Consider the following 27,868-nt stretch of genomic DNA (forward strand, 5'->3'; position numbering starts at 1 on the left):
TTGCTATATAATTAGAATATTTTCTTTTTGAAGTTTTAAATTTACTTAGCTCAATCTGATTTAATTAAACACTCAGGGCATATATAATTAGTATGGCTTGATTGTCAATAGCTCTGAGGGAGGTGGGTGGTTCAAAAATGTGAATAATAAATAAACATTTGTTGTTTTTAATTAAATTTGTTTTTGCATATCCTGTCACTTTTGGGATTCCCCCACTCAATAAAATATAAAAAATACTCTTAGTGCTGTGCCATTGGAGTTTTGTTAAGTATTATGAACACATCAACATATAATCTTACACATAGGATTGCATGAATACATAATACATTCATATTGCATTAAAACTTGGAATGGTATGTACTACATATATTGAAATTGAACGACAGCTGATTGCCAAAAATATAGCATGAATCTGATCTGTAACTGACATTTGCAAAAGAATACATGACTATGAAAACATGAAATGCCTTTACTAAAAAATGGCATTAATAATTGCTCAGTGAGTCGCGTACACGGAACCTGGTCATTCATTGCATTTAATGTACATATAATCATTACATACAGACATGTGTGTATGTGTGTGAGAGAGAGAGAGGGAGGGTGGGAGGGTGGGAGGGAGGGAGGGAGGGAGGGAGAGAGAGGGAGAGAGAGAGAGAGAGAGAGAGAGAGAGAGAGAGAGAGAGAGAGAGAGAGAGAGAGAGAGATGCTATACATAAATATTTAAAGAGTACAAAATTGTATTACAATGTGCCTTTTACATGCAAATATGGTAAGACTGTCATTACTACAGCCCGTCCACAATTCTGCAAACTAAATAATCCTCAGACAGCTTTAGTAGACGTAATATGTAATTCAGCCAATTCAGATAAAACCAATTTTAAGTGTTTGATTTCACTGGATTAACTGCTGTGTTAAATGCCTTCCCTATTTGCAGTATGCACAGCAACATCTGATTGGATGACTTTGCTGACAGGAGAAAGAAATATGCACCTTTTCAACCAACCCTAACATCAATAAAATCATTACTTTTATTCAGGTGTATATATGTCACATGCATTTATCATTTTGGGAGGTCACAGTTCCACAATATTTGAGGACCATCAATTTATATAGTAAGCTATTTCCTTCCTTAAAATTGAAAGTGAGATATTAAAGTAAATTAGAACACAAGAAAGAGATCCAGTTTTCATCTACCGAAGAAGAATTCTATAATGTTCAACTTCATGATTAAAGAGAGAGACCTCACTTAGAGAGAAAAGGGAAAAAGAGACTTTCAACTTCTTTTTTTAGCATAGCCTATACGTGGAATCCAGGAAAAAGTTCCTTATTAAATGAATTTTTAATTGTTCATTTTATTATTTATACTTTAAAATAAACTTTTCTACAATGAAAGTTAAATGTGCTAAGTATTATAATGATAGAAACAATCTCCAATTTATTTCTGTAATCAATATGGTATCATGATTTTAAAATAGTAAATTGTAGATGGACATATTGAAAAACTGTCTTGCTTGCTTGTACAGAAAAAGAATAATGCATCAAAGCATGGTGTCATACTGGGGCAAAACTCTCATTCCCTAAAAGAAATAGTTCAAAATCCAAAGTTTCATAGCTATTTCCTAACAACATAGATGGCCGTCATATAATAAAAAAGTGTCTAAGTAGATTTGATCCAAAATCTACTATTTTATTTCAGCCATTTTTCAGTCACATTGTCCCTATGGATTCAGAAATGTAAACTAAGGAATGATTCATCTATCCCCCCTTATCATAGTTATACTTCAAAAAAGTTAAGAATGAACTATAACCACAGCATTTTTCCAAAGGTATCTCTCAGTTCATGAAAACTGTCAGTTTCAGGGATTCGTGCAGTTTGAAAAATTAGTCACAGAGATACTTTGTTTTTGTTCGCTGATGGACATAGCATAAGTGAAGAGTAGATAAAGCAGTTTCTTTATAGCTTTCTCATGGGTAAAATACTTTCATTGGAGAGGGATTGCTGTTAAGCTGGCAAAGAAAATGGAGTCTTAAAAAAGCACATGAGAAGAAGAAGGTTTTGGAAGGCAGTTAATAGAGGAATAATCTATCGCAATCAAAAACAGATCTAAACAGCATTGGTTGTTTAAGATATGTTGTTGGTTTAAAGGAAGAGCCAGAGGTAGAACCAGGGAGTCTCTTTCTCATATCGAAGCAAAAAAGTAGGAATGAAATTTAAGCATAGAAATACTTACATTTCTAATTGATTGCTATGCTAACATACACACTTAACAAAGTATATTTTATCAGTAGCAGGAAGAAGCTTTACTTTGCCAGTAGATATGTTAATTAATATCTTAGTAATACTGAGTCAACATTTCAATTGTTTATTCCTCTAGGTCTAGGAGGAAAAAACACCCACATCAAAATTGTGTGGGCAATTGCTTCTAACTTAAACTACGGTTGTTACCATTCAAGAGAGCAGTGAAAGGTTGCTTCCAAGTGCTACTTCCAAGAAGACTTTGGTCTTATCTAATTTTTAATGAACCTTGCAAAGGAATCTTACATAAACTGCAGCTAAAGACTTGCTTGGCTTTGGTGTGGTAATAAAAGAGAAGAAATTTTTATAACTTGTGTCTAGAATTCTGAATGCTGCATTAAATCCTAGAAATCCAAAAAACCCTGGGACACTGACCAAAATTCTCTTTATGCTTTCTGTGTACAAAAGCTCCTGATAGCTCAGAAAGCATTCTGGGGAAAAAAGTTATCATTAGTTTACATTCTGATCTTCTTTAGGAAGAATGTGTGAGTTAGACAAATGGGTGAGTTACTCAAATGTACAAACATAGTTCTTTTGCAAGATAATTTAACTGAGGTTTTTACATATTATGTATGGTGTGAGATTATAATTCAAATTGTACTTCATCTGTTTATACTAAGGGCATGTTGATTGAATTGTTATAAGAGGAAATGAACTGATTATCATAAAGTATTTTGGAGCAAAGAAATGTGATGAAAAGTATTTAAAAGATATTTAGAAATACATTTGTTTTAAAGCATCTGTTCCATTTTCTAGATGCACAGAAGACTTAAGCCTTGTAAATATATAGCTAACATAAAGCTAAATTTTTGGCATACATTTTTACTGTGAACTCACAATCTCATAATCTCACAATTCATTATTTCTCATTTTCTACTTCTGGTTTACCTTGTTCCTAAATAATTTGGCTATACAATAAACATGTATTGATCAATTCATATTTACTAAATTTCTTAACAGCTCTTTTAAATGCAAGTCTGATATTAATCTTCTGCTATACAATTCTGATTATTTATGTAATTATTTACAAGCATGATTTTCTGTTTAGGCAGAGGAAGGAAACGTATGAAGAAAATAGCAAGAATTACCAAACTGTTCCCACTGTAAATAGAGCTTGGAACCATCTTGAAAATATATTAAATACATTTAAAGATTGCTTTTAAACAGAATTGATATATTTTTGCATGAAACGTTCTTATATGTTAACTTCAGGTGTAATCTGATATATAAAATATGAGGCCATGGCAATCAGTGCTTCACTAACATTGGTCCACAGAACAAATCCTTACTGGTCTCCTTTTCACAGTTCATTAAATTTATAGAATAAATAGTGCAGCCATGATCTTATTAAAAACAAATATGGACACCCTATTATGTAGCATGTGAAGGAATAAGCACTTCAGTTTTTTGTATTTAGATTTATGAAATAAATATATGAATATTTATTTAATATGATTGATATTACAGTTACTAATCACAGATATATGCTAGAAATTTTATCTCAGTATTGTCATCCAAGAGTAACTAGTGCTTGTAAAATATTTATGGATTTAAGATTTAAGTTTATTTGTATGCTGCCCTTCTCCGGGAAGGACTCAGGGCGGCGAACAACTCAAAGGGGGAAAAAGGGAACATAAAAACACAATACACGTAATTAAAATAAACAAGAATCATACAACCATACAAGTCGAGAGGGGAGGGGAACTCATCAACCCCAGGCCTGCCGGCACAGCCAGGTTTTGACGGCTTTCCGGAAAGCCTGGAGAGAGGTGAGGGTCCGAATCTCCGCGGGGAGTTCGTTCCAAAGGGCCGGAAGTTTTATCTGTGCTCTAAGTTCAATTATGAAGGAAGGGTATGTACTAGATCAGAAATTCATAACTAACATTTGTGGGGGGGAAAGATCATATGATTTCTTACACTGTTAATAAACAGCATTTTCAGTTATACTTTAGAATGCAAATAAATCAATCTGTGAAGTAAAGCTTCTTAAAGTTGCTTTACGCATTATGTTTTATTATTCTAAGAACAAAATATAACCGTAGAAAATACAGGATACTTTCTATTTCAGTGGTATGAATTTAAAATATTCCAGCATTTTGCTAGATAGATTTACTTATTTTCAATAGTACTTTGAGTTTTTGTAAACTGCAAATGAAACAGCTTGCCATGTTATTTTTATTCACTAATATTTACTTCATGAAATAGAAAAATACGTCAGGAAGAAAAGTGATTTTGTAATAATTCCATGTCATGTTGGCTTATGAAAGGGCCGATCAAAGTACTCAATATTTTGCTGAAAATTAAGACATTGTTGGAAAAGTGTAGTGACTGACATATCATTTAGGCGAAAGTGATTCTTGATATCTCCATTCAGTAAGTCAAGGCTCAGTAACAATTTCTGAAATCATTTACTGACACTGAATAGATATAGTGAAAGCTGTTGATGAATGTGGCACATTTTCTGACTGAAGAGGGTATACTATCACAAGCTACTGATTTTAACAGAAAGGCCAAGGACTGAAAGAGCCATGGAGACCAATCTCTCTTCTCACCTCTAGAGGTGGTCCCTCCAGGACAGAGATGAGGCACATTGGTGGGGGCAGCGTGGGAAAGCTTGCACTGCTGCCGCCCAGGCTGTATCTGTTCTGTGGATAAATAGAGGGCTTCAGCCTCCAGAGTTGTCAATCCAGCACCCTTCAGCACTAAATTAAAAAGAATATAAATAAATATAAAAGAATTGAGGTAGATTGACAAAGCTAGGCATTTGAAACATGGACCGTACCTTGCTTAAGTGCCAGTGCTTATTTGACATATAAAATCATTAAAATTAAAAAGCACAAATGAATGAACAAGACTCTTGCTATTTTTGCACCATGATCAAAATGGTTTGCTAAACAATATCATCCTCCATGGTGGTTTCATAAAAATACATTATTAACTAGTGTTATGAACATCAAAATGATTTTAATTTTTCTGTATTACTATTTTCTAGAATTTCAAATTGTTTATCAGTTACTCTGGAGACATTTAAAAATAAATGATAACATTTCAGTATATGTCATAAACATATATTGAAATATATAAACATTTCTTCCTATCTGAAGCTAAAGGAATAGAAAGTGTTATTATTTTGTTTGCTTTTTAATATTTTTTGAGGGAAATGCTGATCTATTTATTAGCTCTCCATTAAACAGTTGTCTGGTCTCTGTAGAATCAAAACAGTGGGAAAACATTTTGAGAAATCCAGCAGACACACATCCAGTATGACAATGTTACCAGCAGTTATAATATTGTTGTGCAAAATTTATACTTCTAGATTGATACAATAAGTTTACAAGTGTGACCTTGAAATAATGAAGTCACATATTTATTTATCCCCATTATTATTATTATACCATCTTACATACTAATGTTAAATACTTTCCCATCCATTTATATGTAATGTTCAGTCCAATAAAGAAGGAATTGTTATATCCGGTAAATGATGAAAAAAAATTTTTAACTGTTTATCTATAAAGTTCCTCTTGAAAATAAAAAGCAATTACTTTTTGAAAAAGTGGGGAATGTTACTCAGAAATGATGTAAAAACAAAGAAATGATTACTTTCTGATTATATATCATACAGTTTACATATATGTATCCCCAACTAATATCTCAGTGCAAGAAATTCATGTTTACCTCCTGCAGTTAATGTGTACCAACAATTTATTGCCCCTATGTTTAGAAGACTCATCTTTTTTGACAATTTACTTAAAGTACTGGTGGAAACTTTTATAATTCTGAAACCATGTTGTAGATCCATGATCCCCAACCTTTCTGGCTTTGCGGACCAGCAGTGGTGGTGGTGGTGGTGGGTATCTGCATTGGCGGGTGAGTGTGTGCAGCTCACACAAATGGAGCTTTGCACACTTGTCCGCTGCTTGCACAAGCAGAGCTACGCACACTTGTGTGCTTGCCCACCACTTTCGTGGCCCAGTTCTGAATGGGTCATGGCTCAGGTTCAGGCTGGGGCCTGGGGCCCCCTGTTATAGGTAGTTTTGCAAAATAATTTCTGGGAATGGAAGACTTCTGAAAAATGGCTACCATAGGCAATATAACAAACTACGAAGTAGCATTTTATCAGAAATATACATACTATTCCAGTAACATCTTTCATAGGATGCTCCCTATCACCCATACATATATTTTGTTCTCTTTTTTCTGTGCACCTTTCGAAAGAAAACTCTCAGCTAAAACCTCCAGATATATTTATATTTAAAGAAAGCATAAGGGTCCTGGGAACCCTGGAAAATAAAGATGGTTTTGGAGGTTAGCATTTCACTTTGTAGCATTACATAGTCTAATGTTTTATATTAAAGATTATTTTCACTATAAGTCAGGTAGAACACAGAGCATGTTGAATGCCAAGGGAGATCACATTGGGCATGTTAGTACTATGGGGTACCAGGTTGGGAACCAAGCTGTGAACATTTACAGAATAAGATTTTTGTTCGTATACCAACTAGAGGCAATTCTTGACTCACAACCATTCGTTTAGTGACCGTTCAATATTTCAATGGCAGTGAAAAAAGTGACTTATGACTGGTTTCCATATTTACAACTATTGCAGCATATCCATGGTCACATGATCAAAATTTGAATATTTGACAACTGGCATGCTTTTATGATAGTTGAGCTGTCCCGAGGTCATGATTTACATTTGTAACCTTCCCAGACAGCTTCCAAAAAACAAAGAAAATGGGTGAAGCCAGATCAACTTAATGACATGATTTACTTAATAACTATGGCAAAAAGGTCATAATATGGGGCAAAACTTACTTAACAACTACCTTGTTGTAAGTCGAGAACTATCTGTAATCTCTTTTTGTACAATGCATATTTCTGCATTTTTTTTCTTTTCCAAATATTATATCAATTATTGGAGAGATCCTTTCTTTTTTTCTATCCAATGCTTTGAAGGTTTATCCACAACACAATAGTGAGAAGAGTTTTTATATCTCACAATACCCCCTCTAATTGCTTTTGTTTCAGTAGAATTGAACTGCAAGGCTGATAAAGATAGCCCAATCAGTCTGGGATTATCTCAGACATACTCCCAATTTTATTTCTATACTTCAGAATAGAATAACAGAATTGGAAGTGACTTTGGAAGTCTTCTACTCCAACCCCCCTGCTCAAGCAAGAAACCCTGTACCATTTCAGACAAATGGTTGTACAATTTCTTCTTAAAAACTTCCAGTGTTGGGGTATCCACAGCTTCTGGAGGCAAAATAGTGATCTGATATCAGAAAGATATGACATTGAAATCTCTGGATGTCCTTTGCTCTGTTCTAAGAGCAGAACATCAAAATATCCTATGGTGTCTAGAAAACTAGGCAGAATATGGTACTACAGTCCAAAGTTTGTGAGATGGGCTGCTACATAAATTTAATAAATAAATAAAAAGCTATTATCTCAGCCATTTGTGGGACTTTGTATTACTTTATCTTAAATGCCTCATTCATACCTCTTGCACTAGCAGGTGCAGAGTTGATCATTTGAGATGGTGCAGAATGGGTAGAGCTCAGGCTTGAGGTGGAAGGACTGGCCTGGGAATAAACAAAAGCAACACTGATAAGTAAGTTCAAATATTTATTATCAAGGATCCCGTGATATATATGACAATATTACCAAGATGAAGGACTTAGGGAAAATAGACTATTTTTTTAAAATACTTATACTGCCACCCTTCTTATTTGTCATAATGTTGGGTGGCTCACAATTTGCTTCATGGCACCTTTATCTTAATTAATAATTAATACAATTCATACACAAAATATACTTACTAGCACTTTCCATACAATGTAAAAGAAATCTACATTCTTTTAACTTTATACTTCAAGTTATGATTTGTACACTCGGACATATAGGATAGAACTATGTGGGCCAACATGAAATGTTCATATCTTCAACAGAGTAACCTGCTATAAGAAGTCTATCTATCTATGATTCTAGAGAAGAAAACTCCCCGCAAAAGGTACAGCAGAAAGAAGCTTTTGGTAGCTCTGGAATATTAATTTTACCTCAGCAGGTGCAGAAACCCTTGAGGGATTTCACAAAGGAAAAATAATGGATTGTAATGTCTTCGTCATCAAGTCTGATGCCATGAAGCCCTTAGAAGCCTTTGGAGAACTGAGGCCTCGAAGAAAGATATTTTGCCTACGTCTCTTAGGGAAGTTCATGGTATAGATAGACTGAGACTGCTCAGTTTGTAGCTCAGTCTGTTATCTATTATGCTTCAGTAGTAACTTACTTCTACAAGCACATTGTATGTACTCTATAGTTTTCTGTAAAATAATCATGAATTATACATATTGCTTGCAATGTGTTTCTAATATATTTGCATGATACCTGCATGTGGTACACATCCTCTGCATTTTCTCCAACAGAACTGTCTGTTAATATAACCATATTTCCTGTTTCACTGGATGTATGGGAAGACAGGGAAGATGATGAGTGTCGGACCGTGCCCAGCATATTCAATGGGCTAGAAAAATATACAAAGCTACTATTAGCAAATATTTTCTTAAGCTTGTTTAATGAAGAAAATGTCATACTGAAAGATGCTGAACTTCAAACTCTTCAAACATCTGTACATAACATGTAGAGACAAGCATTTTTTATTTCTGCATGGGAAACATTACCAAATTTTGAAAAAATCAACATAGTTCCCAATTGGAAATAGTTAGAACTTAGCAATATAAATAAATTCATTGTACTACTCTCTTTTGGAATAAACAGCAGAAGGTGAAGAAAAAAATAGTGAGGAATAGTGAACAAGGGAAATCAAAAGTCTAATATATAAAAAAGAATAGAAATATAACACCACATTCTATCCAGATATTGTCTTTTCTTTTTTTAAAACTAATCTCTCTTTTCCAAGTTCTCATCAACTCCATCTAACCATCTTTCAACTTCCTTTCAAAAATATTAATTCCTTGTTTGTATATTGTTTTTTTGTAATCCAGTCTTCATTCATTTTATCTACCGTGTATAATCAAAAAAGCGGAGTATTTCTTTCATATTGGTTGCTTTTGTAATTCAAATTCATCTGACAGCACCCATTAATTTATGACTCTGTTCTTGTTTTATTACACACACTTAAGTAACCGACTTCTATTTCAACATGTTTTTTTGACACATCCAGATTTTTACTTCTGACAGAATCATGGTTTTATACACATCTATTTTGGGGTTTTTGACATTCATTCATTCCTGGCATCTGAGCACTGTTTTTCTACTTACATTAACACATTTTAAAATTTCTCCATCCATTTTCTCATCTTTAATAGTCTAAGGTTCAATAAATCATTTTCTTCTTTATATTTTCATCATTAATGTATAACTTGCAATCACCCAGCCTACGTAATTATCTTGGTCTTCTATAACATTAATTTTCAGATTTTAATAACTGTGAGAAATGATTGTTTTTATTAAATCTGGTTGCTAATCATTCTGATCTTATCATTTTGTTATAACCTGCTAACGTCAGGTTACTACATAAATAATAATAAATAATGAACTTTCAGACAGCAAAACAATCTTATAGGAAATTTAATCCCACAATAATGAAGTTGATTTAAAAATCTGGCCTTTAATTTATTATAGCTTTGAATACTCCAAAAGTCTTGTTAATGAGACTTTTTAATTACATGTAGCAGTATATTAATTATTCAATTTCATGTTATTTGAAAAGGCAGATACAGAAATACTATTCTAATATAGAAAGTGTATAAAATAATACCTGTGGCGATGCATTACTTTGATGCTCTCTGGACTCATTGGACTGTGTGATACAAGCATATTGCTGCGTGGTGTGCTTGTTCCTGAGCAGGCTGGACTTAATTTTTCCAGAGTGGGTAATTCCTGTAGAGGACATTAAATGCTAGTTGTGAAATGATAAGGCAGAATATAAATATTGTTTATAAAACAGGATACAACCAATATGGCCTGTCCACCAGCTCTACATGTTGAGAAGATAACAGAAATGAACTAAGATGAAGAAGCTGAAAAATAGAGTTATGGTGACAAAATCATTTTCAGAATATAACAGAATATATTGTTAACTCCCAGCGTTGCCATAGTAAGAGAAGTGAGGGACTGCATTCCACGCATACTGTCGGCTGAAATCGGATCTCAGATTACTGCAGCCGGCTTGGGAGGGGTAAATCTCACAGAGGAAATGCAATTTATGACACAGACTCAGGGGAGGGAAGGAACAGGGGTAAAGTTCAGCTATAAATCAAACAAGGCTTAGACTTGACTGCGAAAAGATCTTGCCTATAATGCTCCTAATAAAGTACTAGTTTTGTATTAAACTTGACTCTATATTCATGAATCAATTAGGGCATTTTTAGGAAAACTTACAATTATTTCTTGGCATGGAACGACAACATGAAGATAATAATATCACAAATTCACTGAATTAACAATGTGTGGTTAGTGGAAAAGCTCTGTTGCACCATCTATTTATTTCTTTATTTATAAAATTTATTTGTTCCCCATCTTACAACAGAATCATTTCTCAATGCTGTATTTCAGTGAAACCAAAGACAAAACGATGCATATTTAGAAAAATAAAGAGTAATTATGAACTTACATGGTACAAGCTAGATCGCATCATTTGAAATTGGTCAATTAATTTCTTATGTAGTGGACGCATCTCAGGATGTACAAACTTCTCATGTACTGCCAGACCTATTCCTAGGATATGTACCTATTAAAATCACAACTTAATATTCAGTTTCAATGAGACTACAAGATAATACTTTCAATATTGCAAGCTTACTAAAATATTTAAATATTGGGGCTATTTAAATTATAATTCATGATTTGTAAATATGTAAATGATAACTAAACAATAATTGATTTGCTTCCCTGGTAACTGTTTTGAAACAAATAATCTAGTAGCAATGTTAAGACTATGAAATAATAGCAGTTTTAATTGGATTGATAGCATACTTTTAAATACATATGAAAGGTATTTGATAAATTGCTTGTTTTAAGGAATTCTAAAACAATCTACATATTGATGTGTTTTTATCTGAAAGAAAATGTGAGTTTTAGAGTGAAATCTCTTTAAAAAGATTTGTTCTTACATGTGTACGCTTCTATTTATACTATTGAAGATGCAAGTGGCTAATAAAGGTTAGCAAACAGCATTTTTTAGATCTGCATTGCCCCACTTTCTTAGTTTTCTGTTATTTTCAAACATCTGTATTTGTTTTATATATCTAGTACATTGCGTTTTACAGGTGGATGTCAAATTCTACATTTCTATATTTTTTTGTCATTAAATTCAATGATTGTTTTAGAACATGAGTGTCAAACTGGTGGCCTGTGGTGCAGGCCACATTTACCCTGGCTCCGCAAAGGCAAAAACGTCATGATACATCACATGAAGTGATCAATTTTGACACCCATGTTTTAGAATATAAACATAAACCAGATGTATAAGTAGTCTAATGTTCTGGTTCTCAGTATTTTATATAGTTTGAATAAGCCTATGTTACTTTGCATAATATCAAAGGAAACAAATTTTTATTACAGTATTATTTTATTTTAATTTTAAAAAGATGAGAATACCTGTTCATGCATCAGTTCTTTCAACTGTGTGATTTTTTCTGCATCTCCAGGATGAGAGGAAATATAATCCCTATCAAAAAAGGCCTGGAGAAGAAAAATAATCAATTGTACTTTGGAAATAGTTTCTTAAGAAACATAAGGAAGAACAAAATTAATCCTTGGTATCTTTATTTTCTATATAATTAAACATGGAAAGCCTCATTTGACCCACATTCCATGACTATGGAATCAATTTTAATCATTTTGTCACCTTTTCTGCCCATTTTATGCAGCCTGTATTTTCCCCATTCTTGGATTTTGTAAATTCAAAAGCCAACACATATAAATCACTTGCAAAGGAAATTTGCTGTAGGAGAATATTAAATCATTTTTAATAGATCATATATTTATTTTAAATTTCAACAGTAATACTATCAACATGCTTCGTGACAAAATCCTGAAACTTTCACATATATTGTTTATTTCCACTGAAATCTTCTATTTCTAGAAGATGAGAAAAGACCGTTGATGTACCTGAACGGTGCTCCTATGTGCACTGCAAGGGGAATCCAAGCATGGGTTAACTTTGTCCATTAGCCTAGAGACTGAGTTATGTAAATTGATGGCCATGCCTCCTCTGACTGGACTGGTTCAATTTTGCATGAAGGTTCAGCCGATTTGAGAGATGCAAAAAGAAGTCTAGAGGTCAAGGTAAGTCAGGTAGGCCCAGAACAGCCGAAGCTGAGGGCGGGTTTGGATTCCCCTCACAGCGCACATAGAAGGATCGTTCAGGTAAGTCAACTGTTGTTCTCCTGTGCGCTGCTTGGGGAATCCAAACATGGGACATGCCAAAGCAATAAATTTCATGGGCGGGTAACCCCGCCCACCACCAATCACGGTAGACAACGCTGCAATTTGGTGGCGGAGGGTATTAGGTGTTAGCCCCTTGTCCATGCCAATCTGTAGGAAGTCTAATACCTGTGGTATGGTTGCCTCGGTTGGATCTGCATCTGTAGCTCGACACCATCTGCAGAAGGCGTGCCAGTGGCCTCGTAGATGCAGGTTGTTGACGGGCAGTGAGCTGCCTGGATCGTAAAGATGACCTTGTCAGAGAAATGCTGTTGACTCAGAATTGCCCGCTCACGTGCCACACGGCTAACTGCAATAGCTGTGGATTCGGATGGATGAGGGCTCCTTGTGAGAGGAATATCTGGTCGTCCGGAATTCTCCATGGGTGCAAGATTGACAGATGGATGAGGTCAGCATACCAGGGACATCGTGGCCACATCGGTGCGATCAGTAGTACCTCCGCCTGTTCCGCTAGAACCTTCTGGATGACCAGTGGTACAATTGGTGGAGGCGGGAAGGCATAAAGGAGGCCCTCTGGCCAAGGCCTGCGAAGGGCATCGGTGCCTTCCGCCCCTGGTACCTGAAACCTGGTGCAGAATCGTGGCAGGTGTGTGTTGTTGGGCTGAGCGAACAGATCCACCTGCGGTTGACCGAAGCGGCGGGAAAGCTCTTGGAACAGGGCTGGGTGTAGCCGCCACTCCGCCTGATCCACTGTAGCCCTGCTCAACCAATCCACTTGGATGTTTGCAGTGCCCAATATATGTTCCGCTCGGACTGACAACAGATGGTTCTCTGCCCTGTCGTGCAGACGTTCTGCCTCCATCATCAGAGATTTGGTCGTGTGCCCCCCTGACGGTTGACATGCGCCTTGGAGGCCACATTGTCAGTGAGTATCAACACATGGTTGGACATCACCAGGTCTCGAAACTTGCACAGGGCTAGGCGGATAGCTCGTAGCTCCAGCCAATTGATGCTGTTCCTCAGCTCCCGGGCGGTCCAACGACCTTGTGCCACTCGATCCAGGGAGTGTGCTCCCCACCTGAATTGGCTCGCATCTGTTGTAACTATGACCCGCTCTGGTTCCTTGAAGAGGCATCCCTTGAGGATGCAGGCCGACATCCACCAACAGAGCGACAGGGACACCTTGGTCGGTAAGCGAGTCCTGGTCTGAGAGTGACTGGTATGAGCCCTTTGGAAGGGGAGGAGAAACCACTGGAGTGGTCACGCATGGAACCTCGCCCAAGGGACAATGTCTATGCAAGATATCATCTTCCCTAGAAGTTGGGTCAATACTGCGAGGGAAGGTGACCTCTGATTGTGCATTTGACTCAACAGGGACCGCAGGCTCTGTTGCTCCCTCCCTCTCTCTCTTTCTCTCTCTCTCTCTAGAGAGAGAGAGAGAGAGAGAGGGGAGACACAACACACGTTTCCGAATTGATGACTGTCCCGAGATGCAGAAGAGATATGGTCAGGTGCAGATGGCTCTTTGGGAAGTTCAGTACAAAGCCGTGATCTTGCAAGGTGTCGATCGTCAGCTGTAGGTCGCGACAAGCCTGGCCCCGGGAAGACGATAAGACCAAGATGTCATCTAGATAACAATTGACTCTTACAGGAACTGACCTCAGCGAGGCTGCGATCACTGCTAGCAATTTGGTGAAGGTTTGCGGGGCCGATGATAGGCCGAATGGCAGGGTGTGGTATTGGAAATGACACCCTGCAAAGTAGAAGCGCAGGAACCTTCGATGGGCCAGATGTATCGGCACGTGTAGGTATGCCTCCTTGACATCGATGGAGGTGAGGAGATCGCCTTGGCGAATGCACGCTAGAATGCTTTTGACCGATTGCATTCTGGATTTTTGGTACTTTAGATAGAAGTTGAGCCGTTTCAAATCTAGGATGGCCCGCCATCCTCCTGAGTTCTTGGGAACTAGGAAGAGTATGGAGTAAAATCCTAGACCCTCCTACCCTCTTAGCACCTGTTCTATGGCGTTGATGGAAATGAGGTGCTGAATTTCTGATTCCATCAGGCACCGTTTTACCTGGCACCTGGGAACCGGGCATCTGATGAAACGTCTCAGGGGGATGGCCAGGAATTCCAGAATGAGGCCCAGCCTCACGGTCTGAAGAGCCCAGGCATCCGAGGTTGTGGCTTCCCATTGGTGGGCGAAGGTAGTCAAGCGCCCACCAATAGGGCCAACCTCGAGCGAGTCACTGGTACCTACGAAAGGACCGGTTGTTGGTGCCACGAAAAGGCCGCCGGGCCTGGGTCTGCAGTTGGTGCTGGTTTCTACCTCTGTCCCTAGTATTGGTTCTGTCCTGAAACCTGTCCTGAAACTGAGAAAAGGATCTATTAGTTAGAGGGGTATAGGGAAGGGGAGAGTACCCCGAATCCCCAACACGAAAGGGCTGCCTTTGAGGATAAGGCTGTTGCCTCCTATCCGTGCGCCTAGATGTCGAAGGGAGCACCTTTCGCTTGTCCCTCATCTAAAATCAATATAGGGTGTAGTGCTGCTCCAAAAAGGGAACCGCCCTTGAAGGGGGTGGAAGCAAGGCGCCATTTAGAGCATACGTCCGCCTGCCAATAGCATAGCCATAAGATGCGACGAGACGCTATGTTGGATGCCACAGCTCGGGATGCGAACTTGGCTGCATTGAGCATGGCATCAGAGGAGAATTCTAAGGCCGCTACCAGTTTAACAACATCCTGATGAAGGCGCAAATCCTCTGAAACTAACCTCTCCTGCAGCTGTCTTAACCAGACTAAAGAAGTTCTATTGAAGAACGAGGCCACTGTAGCGGCACGCAATGCCCAAGCAGCCGCCTGGTGTGTTTTGCGAATAACTAGCTCTGCCCTGCGGTCCTCAGCCTTCAAGCCCTCCGAGATTTCGGATGGAATGAGAGCTGGGGAAGCCAAAGCCACTATTGGAGGATCGACAGTGAGAAACTGTAAGATGGGGTCTAATTCCGGTGTGGAAGTGTAAAGCTTCCTGTCACCATTGCTAGGAGGTGAGACCGCGGTGGGCTGGGACCATTATTTTTGGATCACATCCAAAAACAATTTGGGCGATGGAATAGCCTCCTGATCTTGCACTTGTTTGGTGAACAAGCGTCCCGTGGGGTCAAGCCCCACTTCGGTGCTGGCCTGGATGGTTGCTCCCCACAAATTGGAGGTGGCCTTGGCCTTATAAAGTAGAGATTTAAATAAGGCCGGCCTAAAGAGGCCCAAGAAGAGAACTTTATCCTGGACCAGGCCTTCATCATCCGGTAACTCTAGATCAAAAATTTCCCCTTCCTCCCACAGAACAGAGCCCTCGCTGTAGATAGAAGGGGAGAAGGGGGATCAGCCTGAGAAGTGGGTAAATCTTTGGCAGAAATCAAGTTTCTGAATCGTTGACTCCTATGCTGTAATTCTGTGTCTACTCCCCTAGATATGGCAGTGGCAATCGTCCCTGAGCCCAGGGGAGAGGTCCAATTCAGAATTGTCCTCCGGTCTGATGCCAGCAGCAGTGGGCATAAAGGTAGCCAAGGCCCCTGATCAGGAAGGAATTGGGCCTGAGCTGGACTCAGAAGGATCAGAGAGAAAGCCAGCTGAGGGTTTTGCAGAAGTAGGTATATAGCTAATACATGGTGCAATATCCGGAATAGCATTCGAAGTTCGCTCATTACTATATGCTATTGAGGTTCTTTTGGAGGCAATAAATCTCCTGCCACTCACAAGTTGTCGATTACTCAAAAGTGGCTTAATCGATATATCTTTGAAGACTCTTCTTGGCAAAATGCCCAAGGATCTTAACCAGGATCCTCTTCTGAACAGTAGTTTTGGAATGTTAGAGTTATTGAAATGAAGTAGCACTCTGGTGCAGTATTCAGGGGAGGGTAAAGGTTCAACCTTCTTCAAATCATCAGCTTCTAGCCCCAATAACTTTAATAGATGACCCCTCGCCAGCTGAATTGAACTCCAGTAAGGTAAATTGCCGTTAATGGGATTAATGATGAGGGCCACCTGTTTTGGCTATAAGACCAGGCAGCTATTCGCGTCATAGGATGCGGAACTCATCATGTTGGTAGAATTTCGTTGACCAAGATTTCGTTGGCCGCCAACAAAATGGAGAAAGCTAGCCTCGTTATTAACTAGCGACCGCAGCCGCGGCTCTCGGAAGCGCTCGATGGCCAAGGTAAAGGCAGCGATCCAGCTATATGGCGACAGGGTGTCCAGACACTGTGCGTCGCAAAGGCAAACCCCGGGAGATGGCGGACAGCGGGTAGAGTGGCCAGTGCAGGGCAGCGAACCAACTCCCAATCGCAACAAGACAAACGAAGGCGATCAACTGACCTTCCCAATAAATATCACTGAAGCGGCGACGCTTCCAAGGAAAATGGTTCCCTGGCCCCAAAGGCTCCAGGAACGCCAACAATCCAATTGCCACCTTAAACAAAAAGGAATGGACCTATATGTAGAGAAAGCCGATGCTTTCAGAAGCTGTTATACAAACGGAGTTCCAAGGGAATCCAAGCTGAATAATAATGATGATTAATTTTGTCTAATAACCTAGAGAGAAATGTTTTTGCATCTCTTTAGGCTGGACTGAGTTAAAAAACTGAACCAATCCAGTCAGAGGAGGCATGGTCATCAATTTACATAACTCAGTCTCTAGGCTAATGGACAAAGTTAACCCATGCTTGGATTCCCCAAGCAGCGCACAGGAGAATAAGTAACTCCATAAATCATCAATATAAAAGTATGTTTTGTGGATTTTCTGCACTCAGATAATCCAGAAATAATTTTAGTAATTTACATTTTAAGTAAGCAATTTCTAAGGCAGCATTTATTATTTTACATTATAATTACACACTTTTATTTTTTTCAATGAATTTCATATTTATACAAATAAAATAGGATGCTATGATAATTTACTTATATACAGAATTCAGAATCCCCCCAAAATAAAATAGTTATTTAGGCTAGAATACAGACATAAAGCTAACATAGTGTTATAATTAATTATGAAAAACTGTCACTATTTCTGATATAATTGAACATTTTTATATACTGTTTATACTTTTATATACTGTTCATTAACACAATAATGAAATATAGCTTTATCATGAAAAGCTCTGAAAGTAAAAATAAAGAAAAGTCTGAATTTACCTCCTGATATCGTGCTATGCCACCATTCACAGCAGCATCAATAACTCCATTCAGGCACATACTGAGTAGATTGATGTTCCCATGCATTTGTTTGTGTTGGTATTGGCTTATTAGTGTCCTTAATTCCTGATTTTTGTTCTCCACAACTTGAATAGCATTTTCCAATGGGCTTACTTCAACCTATAAATATACAAATATGTATCAATTTGTGTGTGTGTGTGTATACATACATATAAGCTTTTTGCTGTTTACTTCCAATTTTTTAAACTCACATTATATTTCCAAACTTGTCATTTTGAGTGTCTCTAATTGCTTAAAAGTAGTTAATAAGCAATTTACAAAGTGAGGTTAGCAAACTTAGTGTCCTTTAAAAGGCACCAATTGCAATTGTAAGCAAGAGGCCTATTCCTGTTTCCTTGCAGGTAGCAGCCATCCTGAGCACATGTGGACAAGTTTGTGTCCTCTCCTTATGCTGAGAGGTTCTATTGGTCTTTGTTATGGTTGTCAGTTCTCCTTTCATGGAGACATCTTCAATGGACCACTCCTCTCCTGGGAGCCCTTCTATTAAATTGGTCTTAATTATGTAAAATACTTGTTTGTTACAACAAGCACATTTAACATGTTATTTTATCCATTAGATAAAAAATTACCCACTCTTTCTCTTTATGTTATACCTTAACTTACAAAAATAATATATTACCAATTCTCGTCTTTCCACTTCAAACCACCGAGAGATTCCAGGTAAACTGTGAATCAGGGTTAGAGTGGTACGTTCAATCCACAAGCTCTACAAAAGAAAACATAATATAGGAAATGTAAAACCAAATGTGCATTATTTTATTTGTCTATTTGCAAGTCTTACAGACTGCTCCAATGTAGCATACAAAAAATCAATGAAAACAGCAATTAAAATGAATTACTCTGAAAGAGCCCAATCCCATGACTGTAAAACCATTATAACAGAATAGCCTTCCTGGCTGTAGAGGAATATGGAGATAACCTTGAAGAACCTACATAAGAACAATCAACTTAGCTCTGGAAAGGAAGAGGGGATGATAAGGAAATTCAAGAAAATCATACCTTGATTCTGTTTGGTATCAGTGTGGACAGAGGGAAACTTTGATAGGCTTATAAGACTCTGTTACTTACTTACTTACTTACTTACTTACTTACTTACTTACTTACACACACACACACACACACAAACACGTATATGTATGTATATATATTATATACACACACACACACATTATACATACACACACACACACACATATATATTTGTAGATTTTCACGGGTGTAGGTATGCTGGTCTTGTTGTATTCGGGTCTTTTCCTGTGTAAGATTGTCTTGGCAACGTTTCAGCGAGGTCTCACTCGCCATCTTCAGGCTGGGTTTTGGGCTTAAAGTGTGATCGGAGCTGCCGTCTTTCTATAAATCTTGGTGGGTGGGTGTGGAGTGCTGGCTTTGTTTCAGTAAGTGGAATGATTGGTTGTGTGGTTATCATGATTGGTAGATTGGTGCTGATTGGTGCTGGCTGTGTGTCTATTGTTTCGTGTTGTAATGGCCTGGGTGGTGGGTGGGGCTCCAATCATGATACAACCACACAACCAATCATTCCACTTACTGAAACAAAGCCAGCACTCCACACCCTCCCACCAAGATTTATAGAAAGACAGCAGCTCCAATCACACTTTAAGCCCAAAACCCAGCCTGAAGATGGCGAGTGAGACCTCGCTGAAACGTTGCCAACACAATCTCAATCTTACATGGGAAAAGACCCGAATACAACAAGACCAGCATATCTTCCTCAGAGGAATGTTGTTCTATACTAAACAACAGCAGTAGATCTTTATTTATTATAGATCTTTATCTGACTCAATCTTAGATGGCTTGACAGAAATATCAAGTTTTCACTAAAAGTGGGGCAAGAGGGAAGCAATTGTACATGATGGGGGGGATGACTATTCCAGAGAAGGGGAAGTTACTGGAAAAGTATATTTATAAGGCTCCTAAAGGTGAAAAGTCTTTAATTGAGTGAATGAGTGATCTTATTGTGTAGGCAAACATTACGGCGAGAATGCAGTCCTGCAGATAACATGCTCTGAACTGCGAAGGGCTTCTGGACCATCTGCAGCTTCTGAATGTTCTTCAAGGGAAGCCCCACATAGAGCTTATTATAAATAGACAGGAAATCACTCCTGCCATTCCAGGAAAAGTAGCAATTGGCACACTAGATGGAAGCAAATTCTTTATTAACCTTGACTATCCCTAGTTCCTAAAACAGGACCAGTAGTCCAATCCTCAAATTGCAAAGGAGTTCTACTCAGTGGAGTGCAATTCTATTTAAAATTAAGGATATAGTTTTACTGGAAAGTGCCAGAAATATGCAGATGATGGGTCTAGGGCTTGATCTCCCTGTCATCCTGACTAAAAACATCATTTTAAAAACCACCATCACATAATGCCCTTCCCCCACTAATAAACCTCAAGATAGTTCAGCAGGATACGGTACTACTGAAATCTGCTTTTGAGACCAAGAAGGATGGTTGCATTACTCTTATTTCTTATCTCAGTTCTGCCAGAGATTATTAAAACACAATTAGTTTTTAATTGTGCTGAAACTAGGCAGAAACTGGGCTGTGCTGGAACTAAGCAAAAACTGGGCTAAAACAGATCCAGATAATCTGTTCCAGCCTAACCAATTTCTCCATAACCGTCCCCAAGAAGGAGAAGTTGTAGATAGATTGACAATCATCCAGTAAAATGGGGCCAAGCAATGATTTCTTAAGGAGAGGATGCATCTTCACCTCTTTTGAAGTACACAATAACATACCCTCTCTCAAGGATGCATTTTATCATTTCCTTCAGTGAACTTTCCATAATCTTCTTGGCAGTTTTCACCAACTAGAAGGGACACATGTCCAGACTAAAAGTAGTCACACGCAGAATCAAATTAATCTCAGATAACACCCAATGATTCACTAATCTCCTCTGAAGCTGCTCAGCTGGCATCAAGCTCCAAGTGAATCTAAACAACTACTGTATGTCCTTCAGATGCCTAAAATAATGTTCATAGTGGCCCCTTGCATGATCTTCCTCCTTGTTCTTATTCAGTTGAATTTTTGTCACTTTGGAAAGAGCTGCTGATTAGCAGTTTGTGGATGCAATAAGAGAGCAAAGAAATGTCAAAAATTTGCCTTTCTCATCACTATGGTGTAGACCTGGATATGGGCTCTTACCCATGCTTGCTCATATTCTCTTTTTTGTTTTGCTCCAGTAGTACACTAGATTTTTTTTTTTTTAGTTTGTTTCATTTCATGGAACTCCTCAAAAAAGCAAGAACCTCCTCCTGCCCTTCAAGTCTGAAAATGCAATTTTGTTCAAGTACACTGCCACTTCCCTATTTCAGCAGGAAGTTCAGGCCTTGGTTTCTGAAGCACCCTCTAGAAACTATATAGTTCTATTAGCTCCCTCAGTCAGACTAATCAAATTTGCAAAAAATTGTATTTTTAGTCTTTTATAGCACAGTGCTATGCATGCCTAAACAGAATTATGTCTTACAGAGCTCAACAAGACTTAATCTTGCACCTGTTGAGCTGCTTTACAAGGTCTACTTTTATATCATAAAGCTGCAATCAAATATTCAAAATTTTCAGTTGTTATTGTTTTTGCCAACATTCAAATTGCTTAACATTTGCTTTGAGGATAGCAATAATTCTATAAGCTGTTATATATATCTAAAAGTTCCACAATATATTTAGCATAAAAACAATGTTAATGTGTTAGGAAGAATTAGAACCTTAAATTCATTTTCCTTGTCTTTGGAGCCCTTGTGAAAAGGCCTGTCATAGCGGAATTTCCTGATGTTGTTAACTCGATAAAAGCTCTTTATGCGATCAGGGACACGATCCATATGTAGTACATCAATATTGTCTGGAATTGGAGTCACTGCATAGATTTGCAAGTCTGTAATAAGAGTCCAGTCAAAGAAAAAAAAAACTACACACAATACAAATGACTATAGATTAGCCTTACACACTGCATAATAACATTACAGATGACACACACCTGAATCTCATATAGCATAGAAACTACAATGTGAATCTGTGCAATTTTAGCAACTATGGCATCCTATGATATTAATTTGCTAACATCATATAGTTCTGAGCCTGTTCCTCCAAATGAAAGCAATGAAAGTGAGATGACATGTACTTTCAGTTTTATTTCCTTCCCACTTCTTCTTGCACCTTGATCTGTTATAAAATACTAATGGATGAGCATTTTTAAAAGTGATACTTATTTTAAAAAGGAAACTTTGTTCAATAATTTTCCATTTCTGTCATGTTCTTAAAAGCTCTTCTGAGCCCTAACTTGTTTTAAATTTAGCACTAACAAAACAATACTCATTTTCCCCTTTTCAATATTTTTCATTAGGAAACCACAGTTTAAATCAACATTATCACAGAATTTAATCAATTTTTTATCTGGACATCTGAGCATACACATTCATTTCAAGTTTGCAAAGGGATTTGTAACAGAACTTTGTATTAGAATTTGCATTAAAACTTTGGTGTTTATTTCGCTGTGCTCTATACATTTTCTGTTTTTATTTCTCTGTAAAATCATTATGATATTTCAGCCATTTATGCCTGTTTTAGATTATGCATTATTTAATTTATGGTTTGAACTTTTTGTGATCTGGATTAAAAACTGCAATTCTTCCTCAATCTCTTTACAGTCAATTCTTTTCATTTCATCAAAGTTTAAGATCACATTTAGTTTTCATTTCAATTTATTAAATTTGGTTCCAAATTTTGCTTAACAACAACACTATCCAATAAATTCACAATCAAGGCCTCCCTCCCTAATATGGTACTTTGGGAACATGTTTATTTGGGCATTTTAATTTTTTTTAACAGTTAAACATCTCAACTGACATTTCTTGATTTTGCTTCACAGGAAAAGGGGAAATATGCAAAACACTTTTTCTAAAATGTTTTAAGGTGAGGATGTTAGAATAAAAATGTTCTAAAAGTAAAAACAAAAATCTTGCCAGGAAATTACAGAATATAATTTTATGAGGTTAAGAAAAATTAACATCTATGATAATCATCCAATGAATATCAAAGCTCCATTTCACAAATCTGACAGTGCATGCTACATTCTGTTTTTAAGCATCCCCCCTCCCCGCATTGTATTTAAGTTTTAACTGTTTGTAAGCAGACAATGAAAAATATTAAAATTACTATAACTGTGTTTTAATTCTGAAATATTTTTAATTTTGCGATAACTTTGGTAACTTCATTCTAAAACATTCTAATCAAGGATACACTGGGCATCACACTGCAATATGCTATCATCTGGGTGATTTGGATGTTGCATTGCAATGGCTTGTGGAAATTCACTAAGCATTCTTTGTTGGAAGGTCTCTAATCTCTCATAGTCATGGCCTCGACAAACATACTCTTTATTCTGTAAGGAGAAGAAAGCAACATAAAATTAAAATATCACTGAATCACCAAAGTTCCCTTAGCCTCTTTACTTTTATTTATCAACCAGACTAAAGGACAGTGGAATAAGACAGTTTAAACAATTTTATGAAGTGGAAAGAAGGAAGGGCCAAACCATGCCTCCAGAGGAGGCATGTTTCAGAGTATGGTCCTAGTACAGGTAGCGCCCCATAACGGACCCTTCCTATTATGGTCATAAAATTAAGTGAATAATGTTAAATGAATGAACCCCCATCCCTGCTCTTAAATCTTGCCTACACATGCTTCCATCCTCTTTGGGAAAGCCTTTTTTCATGAAAGATGGAGACCTGCAGGGACGCAAGTCTATCGTGCTCCTGCAGGCTTCTGCCCTCTTTGAAAAAGCCTTTTTGCGCGGAGGACAGAATTGTATGTAAGAACGCAAGATTTATCTTGATGTCTGTAGGAACAGAAGCATTTCCAAAGAGGAAAATAGATCCCTGCAAGCCTTCATCCTGAGCAAAAATGCTTTTCTAAAGAGGATGGAAATATGTGTAAGAACATGAGATCAAAGGAAAACAGCTTTGCCAGTGTCTGGATAAAAAGGCCACTTTACTGCTATATAGCCCAGCCTCTTCTCCTTTCCTACCCCAACATCTTGAGGTTTAGAGATCTTCAAAAGGTGAGTTATCATTGACAGGGTGGGAGAAGCACATGGAATCCGGTGGGCTAGCAAAGCAGACCCAGTGCCTATGGGGACTAAGCAGGATTAGGGTGTGTCATAACTTTGAACTGTCACTAAGTGAATTGTCATAACATGAGGATTTACCTGTAGTGAGAAGTTGTGCAATGTCGTCCACAGTGGACATTTGATATAGTGCAGGCACAGAATTCTTAGTAGAACCTCTTTAGATGTTCAAACCAGATAAGAAGATTCAATTTTAGTAACCTAGTACCTGATGTATTCCAGTGCTATTTAATATAAGTGACAATTAGGACTTTGAAACTCACTAACGATCATGACTAACTTTAGATTTGGTGTATTCTGAGGTGCCAGACTGCTAGATTTGTACCAGTAGCATCTTTTGAGTTATCTTGGGAGGCAGCCCCATGTTTAATAATTCACGGTAATCCAATTTCATGGTGGTTAAGACATGAGCTACCACTATCACAGCATATTAGTATAGGTGATGACATAACTGGCAAATCTGTTACAACTGGGCAAAGGCCAAGCAAAGGACACCAGATCATCAATCAACTCTTTTAGAGGAAGAAAAATTCCATCCAAGATAACGGCAAAGACTAATGTTTCCAAATTTCCTGAATATTTATAAATACAACTCAACCCAGGTAGTATATTGTCTGGGCTTATTTCACTCTATCTAGTTTTTAACAGCTTCCAAACCCTAGTTCAAACTTTCTACAACCTAGGATAGTAATATATAAATGTATGTCATTAATTCTACTACTCATAGAATCATAGTATCATAGGATTGGAAAGGACTTTGGAAGTTTTCATGTCCTTGTCCTGGATAGAAATCTTCACAGCATCCCAGACAAATGGCTACTCAAACTTTGAATCCAGAACTGAAGTCAAATAGACTATTCCATTGCTTAATAGTTCTGATGACATCTTACTGTAGACCGATGGTAGTGATCACTGATAGTGCCTTTCATTTGCATGATAAATAATTACTGGGGAGAGCAGTGTACCATGTGGAGCCTTTAACAAGAAACTGGTTTGATTATGGCAAAGAAAAGGTATCAGATGTATTTTCATATCACATTTTATCTTTTCCAAATTAAAGGCCATCTCTAGCATGTGTCTTCCCACATTTATTGTGACCACTATTACTTGTGACACTTCCATGGTTGTCATTGTGGTTATCAGGTCATAAATGATACTGGAACTCTCATTTAGTAAAATCCATCTGAAGATTTTATAGAATAATAAAATCATGCAGTTGGATGGAATGCTTAGACCATCCAATGCAAACTACAGTTTAACACAGGAATCAAAAACATTCTTGACAAATGTCTTCCACTCTGCTTGAAGAGTTCCAGTAAAAGTGAACTCACAATCTCCTAGACAAATAGTCCCATAGTTTACCTGCTGTTACAGTTAGCATTTTTTCTAATATTCAAAAAAATTCTTGGAATTTAAATTCATTATTTTGTATCCTGCATTCTGGGCCAATAGAAAACAAGTCAAGATTTACTTCTTGTGACGATATATATTAATTTAATTTATTATGTGCCATCAAGCTGTTTCTGACTCCCAGCAACCATAGATTTTTTCCCAAGATGATACTTAATCTGTTCTTATATATCTCCCAAAGGTGCATGTATCACATCTATAAATAACTCCATCCACCTTGCTGCTGATCATCCTCTTCTCTTTTCTTCTGCTTTTCTTAGAATTAGATCCTATAGCAGAGACTTGAGTCTTCACATAATGTGTCTGAAGTAGAGTAATTTGAGTCTAGTTACTTGTATCTTGAATGAGAATTATGATTTGATTTGTTCAATGATCCATCAGTTTGTTTTCTAGGCTATCAAAAATATTCTCAGCAACCTTTTCCAACATCAAAATTCAAAAACATCAATACTCTCCCTATCTTGCTTTTTCAAAGTTCAACTTTCACCTCCATGGAATGTATCAGGGAATACACTATCTTGCATGATTCTGATCTTTGTAGGTATAGACACATCAAGGCATTTGAATATCGTTTCCTAGGTTTTCATGGCTGTTCTACCAAGAGCTAGTATGCAGCGTATTTCCTGTTCCTTTACTGTTGATAGTTGATTCTAAAAGATAGGAGCCATTGATCATTTCACCAATTCTATTGTCAATTTTAAAGCTGATTGTTAGGCCATTCAGTGATGATATGGGAATCGAGTTATCCCTGAAGTTATGTGGATGGCATTATGGCTGAAATTAGTGGCCATGGGATGGATTTTGGCCAGTGAAATCTCTTTGGAGAAAAGAGAGATTTGGGGATTGACCACATAGACTGCGGACAGCCACTCTTCATGAGTAAATTGCAAGAATTTTTGCAACTGGGTGATGAGCAGAGAGATCCACTCTCTATCCACAACTGTGATATAGTCTGTGTGGCTATATCACAGCTTGGCTGATTTCCTAATAACTTTCGGAATGACTTCTTTACTCTTTTTTAAATATTAAGAACTTTCAGAGCACGTTTGGTGGCATTCACTGGGATTCCTTCAATCTTTAAGAAATTTTAATTGGAGATTGAAATTTTTCACAATTTGGGCAAACGAATAGGAAAAAAGGGGATTAGAGTATTTTTTTTAAGGAAAGATATAAATGGACTAAGGGTCTAGATCAGACTTGGGCATTTTAAAGCCCCAACCCACATCCAGCCCTTTGGCTGTCCCTGTTCAACCATGTGAGATCAACTGGAAATTACAACTCAAATGTAATTAAGTGTATACCATGCATGCAACACAATTGCATTGCTTTTATTTTGAAGCATACTATTTTTTAAATCAATTTACATATATGTCTGCATGCATGCCTACTACTTTCACAGCCCAGTTGGTTTGGCCCTCCACAATATTTCCAGTTTCTCATGTGGCCCCTTGAGAAAATTAATTGCACATCTTAGATGGACCTTAAATAGTTTTATTTTTGAAATTAATTGAATAAATCAACTCTATGAGAAAATGACCTATGTTTTGAATTCTAAAAAACCAAACATGATAGTATGGGATTTTGAAGGCTGAACACTAGAGGGAGCTAAAACAAAGTAAAGATTACAATTAAAGAAGGAAAATTATTTGACTTGTCAATACAGAACTGAGGCAAATACCTTATAACACTAAATGTACTGAAGGATATATGAACAATTGAGTCATAAATTAATTTTAAATATGTCTGCCATCAGACAATTTCTAATAAGTTTTATCAGGTAAGACCGAAGTAGAACTGAATGTGGATTTTTAAAATGAAGGACTACAAGAATGATCTGGAAAAAGATAAAATACTGAATTTACAAATGAAACTAGCTGACATTTTAATAATTAAAAAGGACATACAAACATCTAACATGGAGTGATTTGGATAGTTTTCTTATATTGGATTTACAAGAGACATCTATTAAAACTTTTTAAAAACTTGATGAGAAGAGACAAAGGAAAAAAAGAAATTAAGTTTTAGGATATTATTTGAAGGGATAAAATATCAAGATTGTTAAAAGTAAAGGGAATGAATATAAAGTTGATTTATTTGATCAAGGTTAAAACATAAGTTATTTCTGATAATGCTTAATACAATTTTAATGACTAGGACTTAATGACAAAGTTTTAAGAATTTGTTTATAGATAAGTAATGTGATATGGCATGAAGAAATTGTATTTTAAGAAAAGTGATGATTTGTTAAAATTGCTTATACTTGTGGAGACAAAGAGAGAAGTTGCTTCTTTATATTTCTTTTTTGGTTATAGTGGCATTTTTCTTTCTTCCATAGTCTTTCT

The 27,868-nt window shown here is 37.2% G+C and overlaps 1 protein-coding gene and 1 long non-coding RNA gene across 9 annotated transcripts in view; one reads left to right on the forward strand and one right to left on the reverse strand.

Moving 5' to 3' along the window:
• LOC106549632 (uncharacterized) overlaps window positions 1-23,195 on the forward strand; it is a 48,664-nt gene extending 25,469 nt beyond the window's left edge. Inside the window, exons 3-4 of the long non-coding RNA XR_015695919.1 lie at window positions 935-1,112; window positions 22,335-23,195. This is a non-coding gene — a long non-coding RNA (uncharacterized LOC106549632). The remainder of the gene's footprint in view (window positions 1-934; window positions 1,113-22,334) is intronic.
• Window positions 1-27,868, reverse strand: part of DOCK3 (dedicator of cytokinesis 3) — a 201,292-nt gene that overhangs the window by 17,373 nt on the left and 156,051 nt on the right. For 5 of the 8 annotated variants that reach the window (XM_087709232.1, XM_087709231.1, XM_087709230.1 and 2 more), the window contains 10 exons: window positions 23,231-23,372; window positions 21,700-21,866; window positions 18,598-18,684; window positions 17,898-18,077; window positions 11,921-12,004; window positions 10,935-11,051; window positions 10,080-10,201; window positions 8,687-8,822; window positions 7,803-7,884; window positions 4,849-4,998 (listed from right to left, as the gene is read on the reverse strand). In XM_087709232.1, the coding sequence (XP_087565358.1) occupies window positions 4,849-4,998; window positions 7,803-7,884; window positions 8,687-8,822; window positions 10,080-10,201; window positions 10,935-11,051; window positions 11,921-12,004; window positions 17,898-18,077; window positions 18,598-18,684; window positions 21,700-21,866; window positions 23,231-23,372 (1,267 nt within the window). The remainder of the gene's footprint in view (window positions 1-4,848; window positions 4,999-7,802; window positions 7,885-8,686; window positions 8,823-10,079; window positions 10,202-10,934; window positions 11,052-11,920; window positions 12,005-17,897; window positions 18,078-18,597; window positions 18,685-21,699; window positions 21,867-23,230; window positions 23,373-27,868) is intronic. The other 3 variants (XM_087709235.1, XM_087709234.1, XM_087709236.1) reach the window with 1 other exon arrangement.

This window comes from Thamnophis sirtalis, unplaced genomic scaffold (genome assembly GCF_051295495.1).
Source record: "Thamnophis sirtalis isolate CommonGarterSnake01/CBP01778 unplaced genomic scaffold, rThaSir2_p1.2 scaffold_3, whole genome shotgun sequence".
Classification (NCBI taxonomy): Eukaryota; Metazoa; Chordata; class Lepidosauria; order Squamata; family Natricidae; genus Thamnophis; species Thamnophis sirtalis.